This window comes from Cygnus olor, chromosome 25, assembly GCF_009769625.2.
Source record: "Cygnus olor isolate bCygOlo1 chromosome 25, bCygOlo1.pri.v2, whole genome shotgun sequence".
In the NCBI taxonomy this organism is placed as follows: domain Eukaryota; kingdom Metazoa; phylum Chordata; class Aves; order Anseriformes; family Anatidae; genus Cygnus; species Cygnus olor.
The window spans coordinates 5,192,062-5,208,265 of NC_049193.1; the positions used below are offsets into that span (position 1 = coordinate 5,192,062).

A 16,204-nucleotide genomic window follows, 5' to 3' on the forward strand; every position below is an offset into this window, starting at 1 on the left:
GGTCCCAGAAGGAAGTTGTCTCTTGCATCATTAACTGTACTGCATGACTATCACCCAAGTCACATGCTGCCTACTCACTGGTTTGATATCGTTCTCCAAAGATGCAAAGAAGTCTCCTCTTGTCACACGCAAGCTTTCTGCCTTCTCCATATCCACTTCCACTTTGTTGCTGGCCTGAAGAGGGCAACAAAACACAGTGAAGTACAGCACTACTGCACCTGACCCCTTAGCAGCTTCCATCCAAGGATTCAACCCCCTAGAATTCAACCCCATAAATGGTCTGCAACAATGAAAATGCTTTTCAAAATGACAGTTGTTGAACATCTGCTGAGTACCACTGGAGCGATCATCATCTTCAGATCGACAGCCATCTGCCAGCCCCCAAAAGTCATTGAGTAACAATGGTTCCATCCCACTGGGTGAAAAGTGAAGAGTATGGCCATGATCCCACTGCTCAGAGAAGCGACCCCAGATATGAACAGGACAGAAGCTCTGCATCAGCCTTGCCGCTGCCTTACCTATATAAACCATCTGTCAGTGAAGCAGACACTAGTGCCCGATATGGGACTAATCTCACTTAAATTTAAATTTCTAGAATGTAGTGGAGTTATGTAGGTTCCCTTTAGAGTAAGGAACCACTCCCCCCCTTTAGAGGCTGTAGAAATATTTCTTTATTGCACAGTCCAGGTACTAGCTAGGAAGGTGGTGAAGCCTCTTCCATTTTGTGATTTTTTTCAGAAAGACAAATTCAGGTTTGGTTTAACCCAACTCTAAATTTCCTCACTCCATCTTTGACAACTTCAAACGATTCACTTTCCTCTCCCTACATGAAAGTCTTTAAGGGGACTGGTAAATATTAGATTTCTTACTAGTTTGTCTTTATTTGCTTCAGTTCAACCAAAGCTGTGAATGTCCCCAAGGCAGCACTGCCAGCAGCATTACTTGGAATAAATAAGCTACAGTTAGCTCAGCTCACATTGCTCTCATTTCTGGGCAGTTTGGGAACAGCAGCAACATTTAAAACCTAGTGACTGGAAGCAAACATACAGCAGACAAAGCAGTACTGCGATCTTTTCTTGTAAATCATTTCTAGTACCTCTAGTTGTGACTGAGGAGATGACTCAAAGCTGCTCACGCTAGAGCTAGAAGAGGTTTTTAATTCTTGAAAACATATTGAGAGTAGCCTTTAAAGCTGTAGGCTTCACTCAGATGTATTACTGACTACGGCTGCAGCTCTACAATATGGAGCAGCTCCATTTACTAGGATTATTTCTAGATCTGCAAGTATATTGATTGCCTTGGGCAACAATCAGGAATTACATAGATTTGAAGCAACTTTTCCACTAAGTGTCATACAAACACTGGCAATTAGAGACTAATCCTATCTGTGCAGTCTGCTGAGAATCCTGAGTGGAGTTACAGATATCAGAAAAAGGATTAGTTACAAAATGAGGCAGAAGTTGATCTGAGAAAAGCAATTCATCTAACTGCTAAGTGGCAAAGCAGAAACTTTTTTATACATATAAAGTAAATTGGAGATGAGGCAAAGGATCTAAATTCTCCTATACTTGATGTAGTGCAGTATTGAAAGGCCTTTCATAATTTCTGTACTTCAAACTCTACCATAAGAAATTCCTCTAGATTCCAAAACAACTTTCATTGAAACTTACCTGTATCTTGCAACACTACATGATTTTACCTGAGAGTGTGATGGCCCTACATGATCTCTCTGTTCAGGAGGTAAAAACTTGGGACTTCAAGGCATTTCTCAGAAGGCAGAGAAACCTCTATCACCTTTTCCTAAGACCAAGGTGATGGATAAGTCAAATAATATTCCCTCTCAAACACATGTCTAAAAGACATCATCTTCTGACTAGCATGACCTACAAGAACAGGGACTGCACTTGAACATGGGAAAGAAACACATTACGCTTATCTTGTAGAGTAACAAAAGCAGCTTCTCAACAGCAACCTCAGTAACCCAGACTGGCCAAACACATATTTGTAACCTGAGGACAGCTGAAATGATAGAGTTCCTTTTCACAAAAACACTCACCTAGCAGAAATACAGGATGCCAAGCATATAGAGGATCTTTAGTGCAGGTTAATCACTCTTCTGTTTTGCAGAGGGAAGCAAAGGTACTCAAAACGCTATTAGTATATTCCTCAAGTTGTACACTTACGAATAGGAATCTTCCTTTCTTTCCTAACCTTTAATGGATTGTACATTTTAATTTTTAACATAGAAATACTTTGAAAGGTTATCAGAAGAACTTAAATGATTCAGAAGGATAATTCCATTTGATTTTCAAATGCTATTTGTTTTGTGGCTTCCACACAGGTGCTTCTGAAATCTAGGTCAGGCATGTGATGTATATTTTAAGTTTTGCAGTGCTCATAGGAGAGAATAAAACACCTTAGTGCATCATTTGGCTGAAGACGTCTTCATACTAAACAGTGAGATTATCCAAAAATATTGTATCAAAGTGTTTGAGAAGAAAAACAGAAGTGTGGTTGCCTGACATTTGGAATACACATATTAATACATAGTAATAGTACACACAGTACACATAGTAATACGTATATTACTAAGATGTCAATCACATACATACCTAAAGGAGGAGACAGCTCTTTTATATTCATGTATTGCCCTTGTCTCCTCTCCCACAGCAAGATTTTGGCACCACAGGGATCATATCAAAATGTTAATAGTCCCCAAATTCACCCAAAATTCAAGCAAAGAAAATGCATCAATTCTAAGTTAAATTAATTATTAAAAGGAAAATGCTTTGCTTGTAAAGGGATGAAAATAAAAAGGGATGAAAATATCTCCAGAGGTGCTGATTTCTTTTTTGAGACAGAACCCGAGAAAATGAGAAACTGTTCATATTTGTGCTTTTGGTTATAGGAAACAAGCAACTTTTCTTGGCTATATAAAACATATAAGCAGAAAGAACCAGAGCTCCCAATAGATATAAATGTCAAAGCAACCAAATTATTTTTCTTGCTGAAATGAATGATTTGTTTTCTTCATATTTTAGGCTGAACAGACTTTTTATTAAAAAAAAAATAATCAGTGCTGGACAACTGATGTCAAAGGCTCTCTTCTGCAGTAATTCACACCAATTCTTGGCCGCTAACGAGGTTACATCCTTCAGCCTCTTTCTTCATGAACTAATCATCTCATATTTCAACACAATCGAATACTGTGTTCTTCATCTGGATTAATATAACCTGACATTTCATGGTCCTTACAACTTCTTTCTAGTTAAAGATACACTGACCTCCCATAATCAGCAAACAATGGAAAAAAGCAAGGCAATCTTCCTCTAGAATGGAGGGAGCTGAGATGACATTATCCATTTGGAAGTAAACACACAAGAAAAGACTCGACATATTTTCTCTTTTTCCTTCCCCTCAACAAGAGATGATAGGACTGACCTTGATGTGTCTGTTCATAGCAGTAGACTGAGCAGCTCGAACTAAGCCTTCTAATTCAGCACCACTGAAGTTTTTAGTCTCAACTGCCAGCTCTGCAATGTCCACATCTTCAGCCAGCAGCTGATGTTCCCGCATCCGTACTGTGTGGATATGGAGAATTTGAAATCTACCCTTCTCGTCTGGCAAACCTGAGATTTTAAACAGAGGGCATGCCAGTCAGTGTCTCAACACAGCAGCTGCAGCAAAACCTTCCACTCTCCTCAACGGTCCTGGTTCCAAAGGCTCTTTCTCAATATAAGCAATTCATTGATAAGTAGGATATTTAAAAAAAATTTGTTTGAAAACATGCAGTTTGCCCTTGGCAAATTCATTAGCATCACCCCCACACTACACAGAGAAACAGCATCAGTTTAATTTCCTCCAAGTTCATTGCTCTCAGGCTTCCAGACCAGGAATTCACCTTACACATGAGCAATCTGGTCAGTCCTGGCACGCTTAAACATAGTTCCACCTTGTAATTTTCATAAAATCTTAATTTTCTCAGATATAAGTGATTATTTCCCAGATTACACCTTACCAACATAATGTAAGATACAAAAAAACTTTTTCTTTAAAGAAAGATAAGTCCGGCTGGCACAACATTCTCTTGGTAAAACCATGCTTTACTTCAGTTCATTCTCCTTCAGAGCCTTTATTACAAGGATCTGATGTTCTAGGGAAGTCTTGCTCAGACTGCAATTTATTTAATTTAACTTTGTCAGCTAAAGATGCAGGTAATACACCTGCAACACACACAAAAAAAAACCTCTTACCTGGGTTTAGTAAAAACAGTTGCTACTATGCATTTGTTTTCAAGTATGAGATTGCACAAAGGCAACCGTTATTGTATGCGCAGTTCTTCATTCCTAAAACAGACTTTCTTTGCTGAGTCTTTCCTTCAATTCCTTGTAGCTGTGTTATTTTCTAAAGACTGTAAATGACAATTTTTGCTAGTGCTAGTTCTTTCTCATTATTATTCGTCAGCCTGGCCACTAACTCCATGCACTGCTCTACACTTCTTTGTCCAGCTTTCCTTTTTTGCATACTATGCCAGGAATAGGCACAAGTCTCTTAATATTTTTCTCCTGCATCCAACTGAATACCTTAGTCTCATAAGCCTTCTAAATTTTAGAAACCACCTGTGCTGCCTGTGCTCCACAAGATTTTTAAGTCTTAGCTAGTGCTCCAGTTGCTTCTCTAGTCCTCACATCTCCTATGAGATATACGCACAATACTGCCTGATACAAACTATTTCCTACAGTGATCAACTTCAGAGTAATTAGCATTAACTCTGGAGCATCAGCATCAGCTCACTGCCTGGGTTACTTCTGCGGCTGCCTCTGTAGTCATCAGCTTCTCTTCTTTTGCCTAAAATCTTCCCTTTTCAGCTATCACAAAATCTTTGTGTTTCTGGACCTTTGAAAGAGTGATGGTACCCTTTAAGGATAAGAAAAAAAATCCCTAGCAAACTCTTAACATTACATTGAAAGTTCCGATTTCAAGAGTTTCCCCACATTTTAGACCAACAATTACAAACTCTTATCTTCGCATGTAGTCTATCATATGATTTTTAGGGTTATATGGACATTTTCATCTAATTTTCCGTACCTGAAAGGAAACACACCTTAGTAATGTTAATGGCCTTCTTTGTCTGCCCTTCTCATATGGCTCACTACATTTTGAGATTTTTATTTTTACCTTTAGACTATTCAGTGCATAGCTCAGCGTACAGAAAATATTTTATGACATTTGTGCATCTGTGAAGTTCATGGGAAAACGTTTTATGGACTCTTTCAAATCACAAATCTAAAACCATGCTTCCAACCGTTAAACACCCTTCAGACTCCACCATAATCTTTACTAATGAGACTTTGCATGTCAGATCAGAAGTTAAGACTTGTTATTCTGAATCTAAGCTGATGTGGGCTTAATTTCTTAAAAAAAAAAGTAGGTTATAATAAGTATTAATTTGGAGTTGGTATCAAGTAAATGTGTACAATTACAAAAGTCCCTTTTAAATTACTAACAGGTATTAACCTTTTCCAAATCACTAAAATAAATGGCTAAGTGTGCTCTTTCGCATGCTTTTGGTTCTGTTGTTGCAAGCAATCTAGACCTTCTGGAATGAGCAAGTCTGAAACATTTAGCCAATGCTATTTAACATTTGCAGTTACTAAGGTTAAATTCACCATTATCATTTTATACAAATAGAAGGATGTTTCTCCTAGTCAAGAACTGCTCACACCCATTACAAGATCAACAGTTCTGCAGTTTCCACCTAGGAGTGGTCTGGTGCTTTCTTTGTTCCTTTCATTAGTGCAAGAGAGTCAGGGTCCTGCCTGCCCACCCCTACCCAATTTTGCTGGACAGTATCCGATATTGGTCAATACCAAGCTGAATACGACTCAGTGTACTCAGGCGGCCAAGGCCAACAGCATCCCGGCTTGTATCAGAACTAGTACAGCCCGCAGGACCAGGGAGGTGATCATCCCCTCGTACATGGCTCTGGTGAGGCTGCACCTCAAATACTGTGTTCAGTTTTGGGCCCCTCACTAGAAGAAGGGCATTGAGGTGCTGGAGTATGTCCAAAGAAGGGCAACGAAGCTGGTGAACGGTCTAGAGAACAAGTCGTATGAGGAGTGGCTGAGGGAGCTGGGGTTGTTTAGCGCGGAGAAGCGGAGGCTCATCGCTCTCCTACAACTACCTCAAAGGAGGCTGCTGCATGTTGGGGGTTGGTCTCTTCTCCCAATGCTAGGACAAGAGGAAACAGTCTGAAGTTCCACCTGAGGAGGTTTAGGTTGGATATTAGGAAAAAATTCTTCACTGAAGGGGTTGTAAAGCATTGGAACAGGCTACCCAGGGATGTAGTTGAATCACCATTCCTGGAGGTATTTAAAAGACTCACAGATGTGTTTCTGAGGACCATGGTTTAGTGGTAAGACTTGTTATTGCTAGGTTAACAGTTGGCCTTGATGATCTTAGAGGTCTTTTCCAACCTAAATGATTCTATGATCAGGTCAACGGCTTATCAATTGGTAAATCTAAAATGGTATTTTCATTTGTTGACTAAGTTAATGTGAGCTTATGTATTGACATATACTAGCTTGCTTACCAATCTCCATTTTCACCTCAAGTCTCCCTGGTCTCAGCAGAGCTTCATCAATAAGGTCAGGTCTGTTGGTCATTCCTAAGTGCAAAATTAAAACCAAAATAAGCATTAGGTCAGCTAAGTTGGCATCCAGCTCCTGAATATAGTCCATAAAGTCTCAGGAAAACAGACAGGACAGACATTTTGAGAAATACTGGAAAAAGCCATGCCCTAAAGTAGAGTCAGGGCAATAGGGATCAAACCTGCCTGAGTCCTGGCACCACAACAACTCAAAAAAAAAATAGCTAAAGAAGCCCCAGTCCTTCATATGTCAATATACCAGTGCATATTATTCCTTGCAAGTTTTCTTAATCAAACACTTGTTATTAAAAGTGAAATGAGAAAATTCTTTAAAACAGCAATATCAGCCAATTACATCTCCCTTTAAATATGCCACTGTTGCTTGTCAAATAGCAGTCATTCAGATGAGTCCAAACATATCCAATACCAACAATGATAAGTTAGCTGACCTGCAGTGAGCAAAATAGCATTTTTCAACCTGACCCCATAATAAGAAAGACAGCACTATCATACCAATCACTAGGATGTTATTGAGTTGTTCTACTCCATCAATTTTAGACAGCAACTGGTTTACAACAGTATCATGGACTCCAGTGCTACCCGCCATGCTTCCTCTCTGCTTGCAGATTGCATCAATTTCATCAAAAATGATGATATGAACACCGCTGTTTGCTCCAAGCTATTGGAGAGAAAAACATGTCAGGAATGCCACATGTCACCATTGAAAGCAATCCAAACAAAACAGTAAATTCTCAACAAGATCAGCCAGAGAGATACAAAACATTGATATCTGCAAGTGGTTTTAGTATCACATGCTATGCATCAGACCCCTTTTCAGAATATCATCTTGCTGTCTTGTTGGTGGGCTTTGTCGTAACACAGGATTTTGCAGCTGACAGTCCTAAGAGAAGCAGTGTTTCAATGGACAGGAGTAGAATAAACAAGAAATGCACAAGCCCAAAGGCAGAAGACACAGCTCAAAGGGTAACAGTACTTGGTATCTGTGAAAGCCATCTGAAAGAGAAATGGAGAACAAAATACATCTGTGGAAGGATGCACCCAATGTTGGAAATAGCCCAGGTCACAATAAAGTTAGGAAATACACAGCTTGCCACGGTAACTGTGTTCTTAGTATTTTCAAGGAGTCCATTTGTTCAGTGCCAATCAGGAATAGAATTGCTTCTTCCCAGGTTCACTCAAAGGTGAAACAGTTGCAGCTGGTAAAAGAACAGGATACTTTTTGTGACCATATTATGAAGCTTTTCCCCTTCAAATTCTACCTCTAAAACAGCTGTTGTGGACAGTGGAGACCATGTTAATACTGGGTAAATGTGCTGTCACTGGCAATCTGCCCCAGACACAAGTCATTACAATACCAACCTTTCTGAGACCTTTTTAATCTCACAACTTGTCATCAAGACCATCCCCTCCAGCCAATATGAAGTCTATTTTAACAGGTGTGCTATTGCAAAGGAAAAGAAGCTCACAGCTTTCAGTTATATAGCAACAACCAGAGAAAAGGAGATTGTTTACATCTGTATGTGTTCCCATGTAAAGCTCAGTTAGATTAATAAATCTTTTGCAGAAGAAAATTAAATAATTTCAGAATCTGCAGCACTGTCTGACAAATAAAATTAAGGTATACAGTCTCCTTTGCTAACGTTTTCTGAAAAGACCTCACTATTTAATAGCAATTTACCTGAAAATATAGCTTCTTTACCATAAAATCTTAATCACAATTAAGCGACAGGACAAATTACTACAGCACAAAGGAAAAAAAATTGTTTACACCTTCAAAGACTAGGATTTTCATAGCCAGCTCAAGTGATTGATAAAAAAACAAGTTTGGAAAAAAAAATGAATCTTTGCCTCCAGTTCCACTTTCAAAGATGCATACTCTCTGGTTTTGAGACAATATTCTTATCCATTAGTTTTCTGCTGAGAAAAATTAAGGGTGTATTGATTATAATTCTTATTATAATATTAAAATGTACACTTAGTATTATTATAATGTACCTACACTATAATCCTGTAACCCAAAAACTTGAAGACATGAGAACTTATTTGAAATTTGTCCTAGTTTATGTGCCACCTGAACCTAGTAGCAAAACTCCAAATGGACTGTTTCAAAAAAAAAAACAAAAAAACAACCAACCACAGAAGAAAAGCAAAAAATGGAGCAAAACGTTTATGATCCTATTTTTAAGCACCTTCTGAGCAGCTGACACATTGCATAATACAAAACATAGCAGGATGGGCCCTACTGTATTACCTTAAAATAACTCTGCATGAAAGTTAAACAAACTGTCCATCTTCAGCATAGCTAATAGGAAGACCAGCTACCTCTTCAGGTGCTAAGAGTGGTTTTGATTTTATTTTTCTTCCAACTGAAATCATATGAATCTGTAGAATACTAATATTCAGTGACTTGCAAGGAGTAACTATAATCACAAGTGAAGCAGTGACTCAATCTTTTAATGCAAGCAGCAATTTTCTGATTATAAACTTCCTTTCCAGTCATTCTTAAGGCACATTCATCCTGACCATGCTATTTATCTATGCTTGCATTACCCTTCTTTGTTCTTCTTCTGCATCAGCAAACAGCTTGCGGATGTTGGCCTCAGACTCGCCCACGTATTTATTGAGGATTTCTGGACCATTGACCACCTTTGGTTCTCTGGCATTCAGCATCTTGCCAATCTGTCTCGCCATAAGTGTTTTACCACAGCCTGGAGGTCCATACAACAGAATGCCTTTCACATGCTTGCAGCCTAGAACAAGAGGGAAGAAGTTTAGAAAGCAGGCTTACAAAGGAAAGAGCAATACAGTAAAGAGGGAATTGCTGCTTACAACAGGGATGCTTTTACAGAGACCTTGCAGAGATGTGCATTAGCCTCAGCTCTGCATCACGCCTTTAGCAGTGAAATACAAACATAGACTTGACAGACTGGATCAAAGTCATTCCACCAATCCAGCAATGGCCAACAAAAAATAACTCAAAGCTCGTAACAGCACAAATGCTCACTCTATATATTAAGCATGCTAAATTAAGAGCTAAGGACTGAGAGCCTGAATTATAACTTCTGGTCAGCGGTACGCTCAGTAAACAGGTGTCTGGTAAACAGGTGAATAACATACTTCTCAGTTCAACAGAACCCCAGAGTAGGTTCTAGGATGCTGATCATCCCCAGATAGTGAGGGGCTGCAGAAACCATTTAAAAAAAAAAACAAACATCACCCATATACCATGAACACCATGCAAAGATGCATTAACAATTTAGGACAAGCACACACTGCATCTGATTCGTTTCTCTCTTCTCCTACAGGAGCACACAATGCATATGAGCAGCATTCCTTTACAGAAGAGATTCAGCTGAGTTTAATTTTCAGACATGTAAGGAAAATGAAGCATCAGATCATCAAAGTTACTCAGCTGAAGCTGAGCTCTCAATGTTGATGTAAGTAAAGCAGATTAATCTGATTCACGAATCAGAAAAACATGGGATATCGTGTAATAATGCCTAACTTTTTACCCCTGCATTGGGCTTAAAAGAGTCTAGTTCTGGTTCCAGGCTGAAAAGGCTTCTTGGAACCATTAGAACCATCAGAGGCCAAAAAAAAAGAACTTGACATGTAACTAGAAGACCTGAAAAACTCCAGTATTCTTACACTACTCTTACACTTGAATATTTTATGCTCTGCCTTATACTATGTTAAGAAAGGTCATGGTACCAACACGTCTGCTATGAAACGTCTGCTATGCTTTAGTCATTTAATGGGACTACCAGCATTTAGACAAGATCTAGCCAGACAGAAAAAAACAAATGCATCAAAACAAAACTTTTTTTTTCTCCTGTAAGCAATCCAAAGGGACTAGTGTTGGAAAATCCTGAAACAGGAGAGCAATGATGATGTATAAGCACCATATTTTAAATACTGAGCACCAGACCCAGGGAAAGCCTCTAAGAAACAGAAAGCCACAGCTTTATAGCAAAGGCATCTAACTGCAGAAACAGAAAAGGAAAACAGAAGTTATCTAGAGAAATAAAGACACAGGAGCTATACATTGCCCAAATTAAAAGGCATGTAGAAGACTGATTTAGTAGAAGAGCAAGTTTGGATGTTGTCTGGTCAGAGAGTGGTAAGGAAGTAGAAGAGAGATATATGTAACTTATTTTGTCTAGATTCTAGTATTTCCAATAGACCTCTATGTTTCTATTTTCTTATTATTTTTACCCAAAACTACAAGTAAATTTATTTTCAACTTTCAGGACACAGTGGGTGTTTTAGTGATTTATTTCTTCCTACTCGATTCCAAGCACAGGAAGAAGTGTTAGGTCCCCACTGTCTTTCCCATGGGCGAAGAAGAGATAAAGGTATGTGTGCAGAGAGTGAAACAGCCTGCGTGGATACCTGATATTCTGGGATACTTCTGGATTCTTCATGGATACCTGGATATTCTGACTGCAGACCTCCCTCTCGTGTTTTAGATCCCTAGCCAGACACAGCACCAACACGCTGGCAGAGCCTTCCTCCAGTCATCTTCACCTGCTGGACCCACAGGACATCCCAAAGAAAAAGACCTGGAGGAAGCTGTATCCACTGTCACCTATGGTTGGAATCTAACCAGAGCAGCTTTCATCAGCAAGAAATCCCCACTTTAAACACAAGTGTTTAATTACAGGGCAAGGAATCCAGTAGCACCTTCTCCTTTGCTCTTGCTCCATCCAATTTCTGTGCAAAAACCCTACACATGTGTTCTGGACAACAAGTGAGGAATCAAGGTATCAGTATATTTGAAGACAAAAAACTATGTTTCCTTTCAAGATCAGATTTGTCTAAAACTTAGAAATCCTCAAGTAGTAATTGTTTGTGGAAAAAACACGTTTATTAGTGAAAACAGTTCCATACTGTAGACAACACTCATAAGACATTAATTTTTAGATTGCATTCTTGCCATTTGACTTTTTAAAGCATGTAAAACATGCAACAAGTGCCCTGCAGTGCTGAAGATACACATTAACAGCAAAAAAAATAAATAAATAAATAAAAAATGAAGCAAACTGATGGCCCAGAGCTCAGAGTTAGGGGACCTGAGTGCAGTTTCTAGCATCATCAAAAACGTAACGAGCTTGGGCCCATCAAGTTGTCACTCACACGGAACAACTATTCCCTCCTGCTTTCCATCTCATCTTAATTACATGCTAAGTTCCCCCCTTGCTGCATACCTCACTAGCAAAGTCCTCACTGCTGCTCAGACCTCACAGCAACATCCTGCATTTAAAGAATGAGTGCTTTTCTCCTTCATTAACTTACCAATGCTCAAGTGTGATTTAATTGCATTAACTCCCAAATCTTAGAGTGATAAAGAATTAATTTCAATCTGAATAACTGCTCAACACAAAATGTTTTCTATTATCTGCATGCGCTGCTCACTCTTTCAGGTTGTTCATACATGAAAATAAAGCCTCAAGAGAACATCGCTACAAAGAGCTTCTGATCCCTACCAAAACCTCCAAAAGAGACGCTGCTGCACCAGATAAGCACAATAATAAAGCTAAAAGATTTCTGTGCTTCTCTGCAGAGAAAAAAAAAGCAGAAAAAAAACCAACAAGAGATCTGGTTAAGAAGAATTCAGTCAAATTTCAGGGAATCTTGAAGTCAAAAACTACAAACACCACATACTGTCAGTAAAGACCAATTTCACACAGGAATGAATGAGGCATAGATAAATTAAAAGCTATTCCTGTCAAATCAATGTCATGAAAGGTATTGTTAACGTGTTTTGTGGAGGAACATGATCACCTATGTAGCCAAATAGCACAAAGCAGGATTTTGATGATGAGTGAAGCTTTTAAAGGAAATCCCAAGCAAAGAAAGTCACTGGTGCTCAGAAAGCTCCGATGTGCTCAAAGAGGAGAGGCCATCAAAAGGCTACCGACAAGTCAGGGCACATGCACACAAACAGCCCTGGGAGCACCCTTACTCAAGGTAGAAAAATTGTACTGTACAATCTCATTTTTGTCTAGTATAGCTTCAAAAAACAAAAACACTGCTACAGAGAACAGACTGCTCTGAATTTTTTTCTAGTTCTCCCACAGTTAAGAAACTCTCTCCTAGAAAGTGGTACAACCTCCAAGAAGTGTCTCTTCTACAGCTTTCTTTTACTTTCTTCTTCTAAGAAAGAACTTCTTGTAGAGCCCAAGTATTCTCTTTGTCTGCATGAACTAATACAGTCTTAGCAAAGGGTTCTAGCTGGATGACTCTGGGGAAACCAGACAGCCTTTGGACAAGTTTGCTTGGAAAGCCTCCTTGGATTTTCCCCTCTTCTTATTCCAACTTACTTGTCCTGAGGAAGTGTCAACTCTTACTTGATAAGCTAAAAAACTTAAAAATGAGCTGCTGAAAGGACAGAAGCTGTCGCAGGAACAACAAAGAAAGAAGGCTTCTCAAAGTTAGGCCACAGTTTCAGCAGCCACTTAAATCCTCGGGCTGTGCTTGGTCATTAGCCACTCATCCCACCTGAGCAAAAAGAGCAGCCCTGGCACCCAGCAAGATCCCAGGGACAATGTGAGAGTTACCTGACAAAGACAAGCCCAGCCCGTGTTGGTCCCTCCACGCTCACTTTTTAGCAAATAACACCACACATGGGTGATTCCCCACATCGGAAGGTGGGCAATATCACTAACCATCTGCCTAAGGCTTGGTTCACAGCAGGCACACGCTGCTGGGGACCTCCGAGAGCTGGATCTTGCTCAGGTGGAAGAGCGTTCCTGAAACCAAAGTAATTAGTTCCTCTTCAAATGAAATTGCCACAAGCTACTCCAGTAGAGATGCTCCTGTATAGCTACGTTCACCTGGCTAAAATTAAAGCTTTAAACACAAGCAGGACTTTATTAAAATAGACAGGTGATGACAAACTACAAATGTTACGTCTCAAATCACAGCGGGATCCTATGCCCCACACAGGAATTTTGATTAAGTTTATCTCCACTCTGCTGATCTCACCAATGCAGCCAAATGTCAATACTATTATGAGTATCTTATAAACACAAATTATTAGCAGTGCAGACATCTCTAACTCATTAAGCTTACCATTCGGACTTAAAATCAAAGGTCATTCCTGTATTGGGATACTTAATTATGCAATTGAATGTCATTAGGTTAGAGGCTGAATAAACAGGTTAAGGGGAACTAAACTGTACCAATATGAGATGTCTTCCACAGAAAATATAAGGGAAAAATCATAAAAACTGGTAAGAGCATTACCTAGAGAAATTAAACACTATTTTGAACCAGAACGTCATTTACCCAGAGACAGGATGAAGTTTATTTGTTCAACTCTCACTACTCACTCTTTTGAAAGATCAGAAGAAATGTTTAAGTATAACAGGGATTTTCTACTTGGGACTGTAATTCCCCTTTTAATTAAAATCAAAGCATTCTGGTGTGATTGTATCATTCAGATGCACCTATCAGAAACCTACATCGACAGCAAAGTACTGATCCTGAATGCATCAGGGAGAGATGCTTATCTTTGTACATTAATCTTCAGGCAGGTTAGAGTAAGATCACGGTCCCCAGACTTCACCTGCCACATGGACAAGATTTTCCAACTCTTGGGTGGAATTTCCCCCTCCTCTCAACCTGTAAGCCCAGCATTATTTCAGCCTACATCATTGCCTACAGTTAATCTTCCTGTAGGATTTACGTGCTACTGACAAGCAGCAAGACTGAAGTAACTTGTTCCTGCTTTCATTTCAAAGACGGGACAGGCAAGGGGCTACACCTGAAATAGAAGCTTTTATTTTAAGTGGACTCTCAATAGCCAGTTGCTTGACATAACAAATCATTTGCCACTGTAAAGAGAGGACAACAAAGCCAGTAAGTTCTTCCTAGATCTTTGAAAGGAGTCCCTCACCTTTCTCATCATGTCTTGCTTGGCTGTGAGAAGTTTAATACGCACATGTATAAGGAGGCAATAACTAGATTTACAACAACGGCAGGACATTTATCAATTTCTGATGGAATGTGATAAAAAAAGAAAATAAATCAGCGTTAGAGAAGCTTCCAACGGAATGCCTTTGGCTACACAAATGAAATCATGAAAAAGGGATTTTGATAAGAATATGTACAAAACAAACCCATCTTAAAAAGAAGTCATATCTGCAACCAAAATAAATAAAAGCAAATGCCTCTGCCTCTCTGGGGAGTTGCAAAAACAACGTCAATTGAAGACAAAGATTATGCAGAGTCCTTGGATGGATTGCTGAACACAACAGCTAATGTTTACAGTCAGATCCCACCTGGATGTTAATAGCCATAAATCTCATCGGCATTTTCTACTTTTTGGAAAAAAGCTGGATCATTTCTGTCTACTTAAAGTCGACATGAAGGAATTTGCAAATACCTTTTGGAATACTTGCCCACAGAGCACCTCCAAGTAAACAAGTAGCAACATAACAGGGTCACTGGGATGTCCCAAGGCCTGGTTTTCCAGCCAGAACAAAACTGCACTTGCCAAGCTGCAGTGACACGTGCTAAGGGACACCCCAACTGCAGCCATACAAAATAACTGCAAGAGTCCTTACAGCTCAGTGTCTGGGGATGACCATGGCCATCAATACAAAATAGCATAAATTCTTTGTGGCAGTTTCAGTGAAGCATCCCCTTCCCTTTGTTCCAAGCCTGCCATCTGTGAGCCCCATTTCACGTTTCCAAATCCCTGGGTTAGAAGAGCAAACACCCACTGGTCTCTTTGCAAGGCTGAAGATCTTCAGATCAACTGATTCCATGTTTACAAGCTTTTCTGAGCCCATTATCACAGAATCACAAAATCACAGAATGGTTTGTATTGGAAGGGACCTTAGAGCTCATCCAGTTCCAAGTCCCGACCATGGGCAGGACCCCTCCCGCCAGTCCAGGCTGTCCCCAGCCCCATCCGGCCCAGCCCTGGGCACCTCCAGGGATGGGGCAGCCACAGCTCCTCGGGGCAGCCTGGGCCAGGGCCTCACCACCCTCAGAGGGAAGAATTCCTTCCTTATATCTAATCTAAATCCACCCTTTTTTAGTTTAAAGCCATTACTCCTTGTTTTATCACCACACTCCCTGACAAGTTGTCCCTCCCCAGCTTTCCTGCAGCCCCCTTGAGGCCCTGGCAGGCCCCTGTGAGCTCTCCCCAGGGCCTTCCCTTCCCCAGGCTGAACCCCCCCAGCTCTCAGCCTGACCCCACAGTAGAGCTGCCCCAGCCTCTGAACATCCTCATGGCCTTCCCCAGACCCTCTCCAACAGCTCCGTGTCCTGCTGGTGCTGGGGGCCCAGAGCTGAATGCAGGACTCCAGGTGGGGTCTCACGAGAGCAGAGCAGAGGGGCACAATCCCCTCCCTCGCCCTGCTGCCCACGCTGCTTTTGGTGCAGCCCAGGTTATGGTTGGCTTTCTGGGCTGCAAATGCATGTTGCTGGCTCACGTCAAAATTCTCATCAGCCTACACTCCCAGATCTTTCTCCTCAGGGCTGCTCTCAATCCGTTCTCCACCCAGCCTGTCATTGTGCTTG

The 16,204-nt window shown here is 40.3% G+C and overlaps 1 protein-coding gene across 4 annotated transcripts in view; it reads right to left on the reverse strand.

Moving 5' to 3' along the window:
* The window catches only part of NSF (N-ethylmaleimide sensitive factor, vesicle fusing ATPase), a 78,124-nt gene that overhangs the window by 23,495 nt on the left and 38,425 nt on the right, over positions 1-16,204 (reverse strand). For all 4 annotated transcript variants that reach the window (XM_040536439.1, XM_040536441.1, XM_040536440.1 and 1 more), the window contains 5 exons: positions 9,221-9,420; positions 7,163-7,328; positions 6,593-6,667; positions 3,442-3,629; positions 79-174 (listed from right to left, as the gene is read on the reverse strand). In XM_040536439.1, coding sequence (XP_040392373.1) covers positions 79-174; positions 3,442-3,629; positions 6,593-6,667; positions 7,163-7,328; positions 9,221-9,420 — 725 coding nt within the window. The remainder of the gene's footprint in view (positions 1-78; positions 175-3,441; positions 3,630-6,592; positions 6,668-7,162; positions 7,329-9,220; positions 9,421-16,204) is intronic.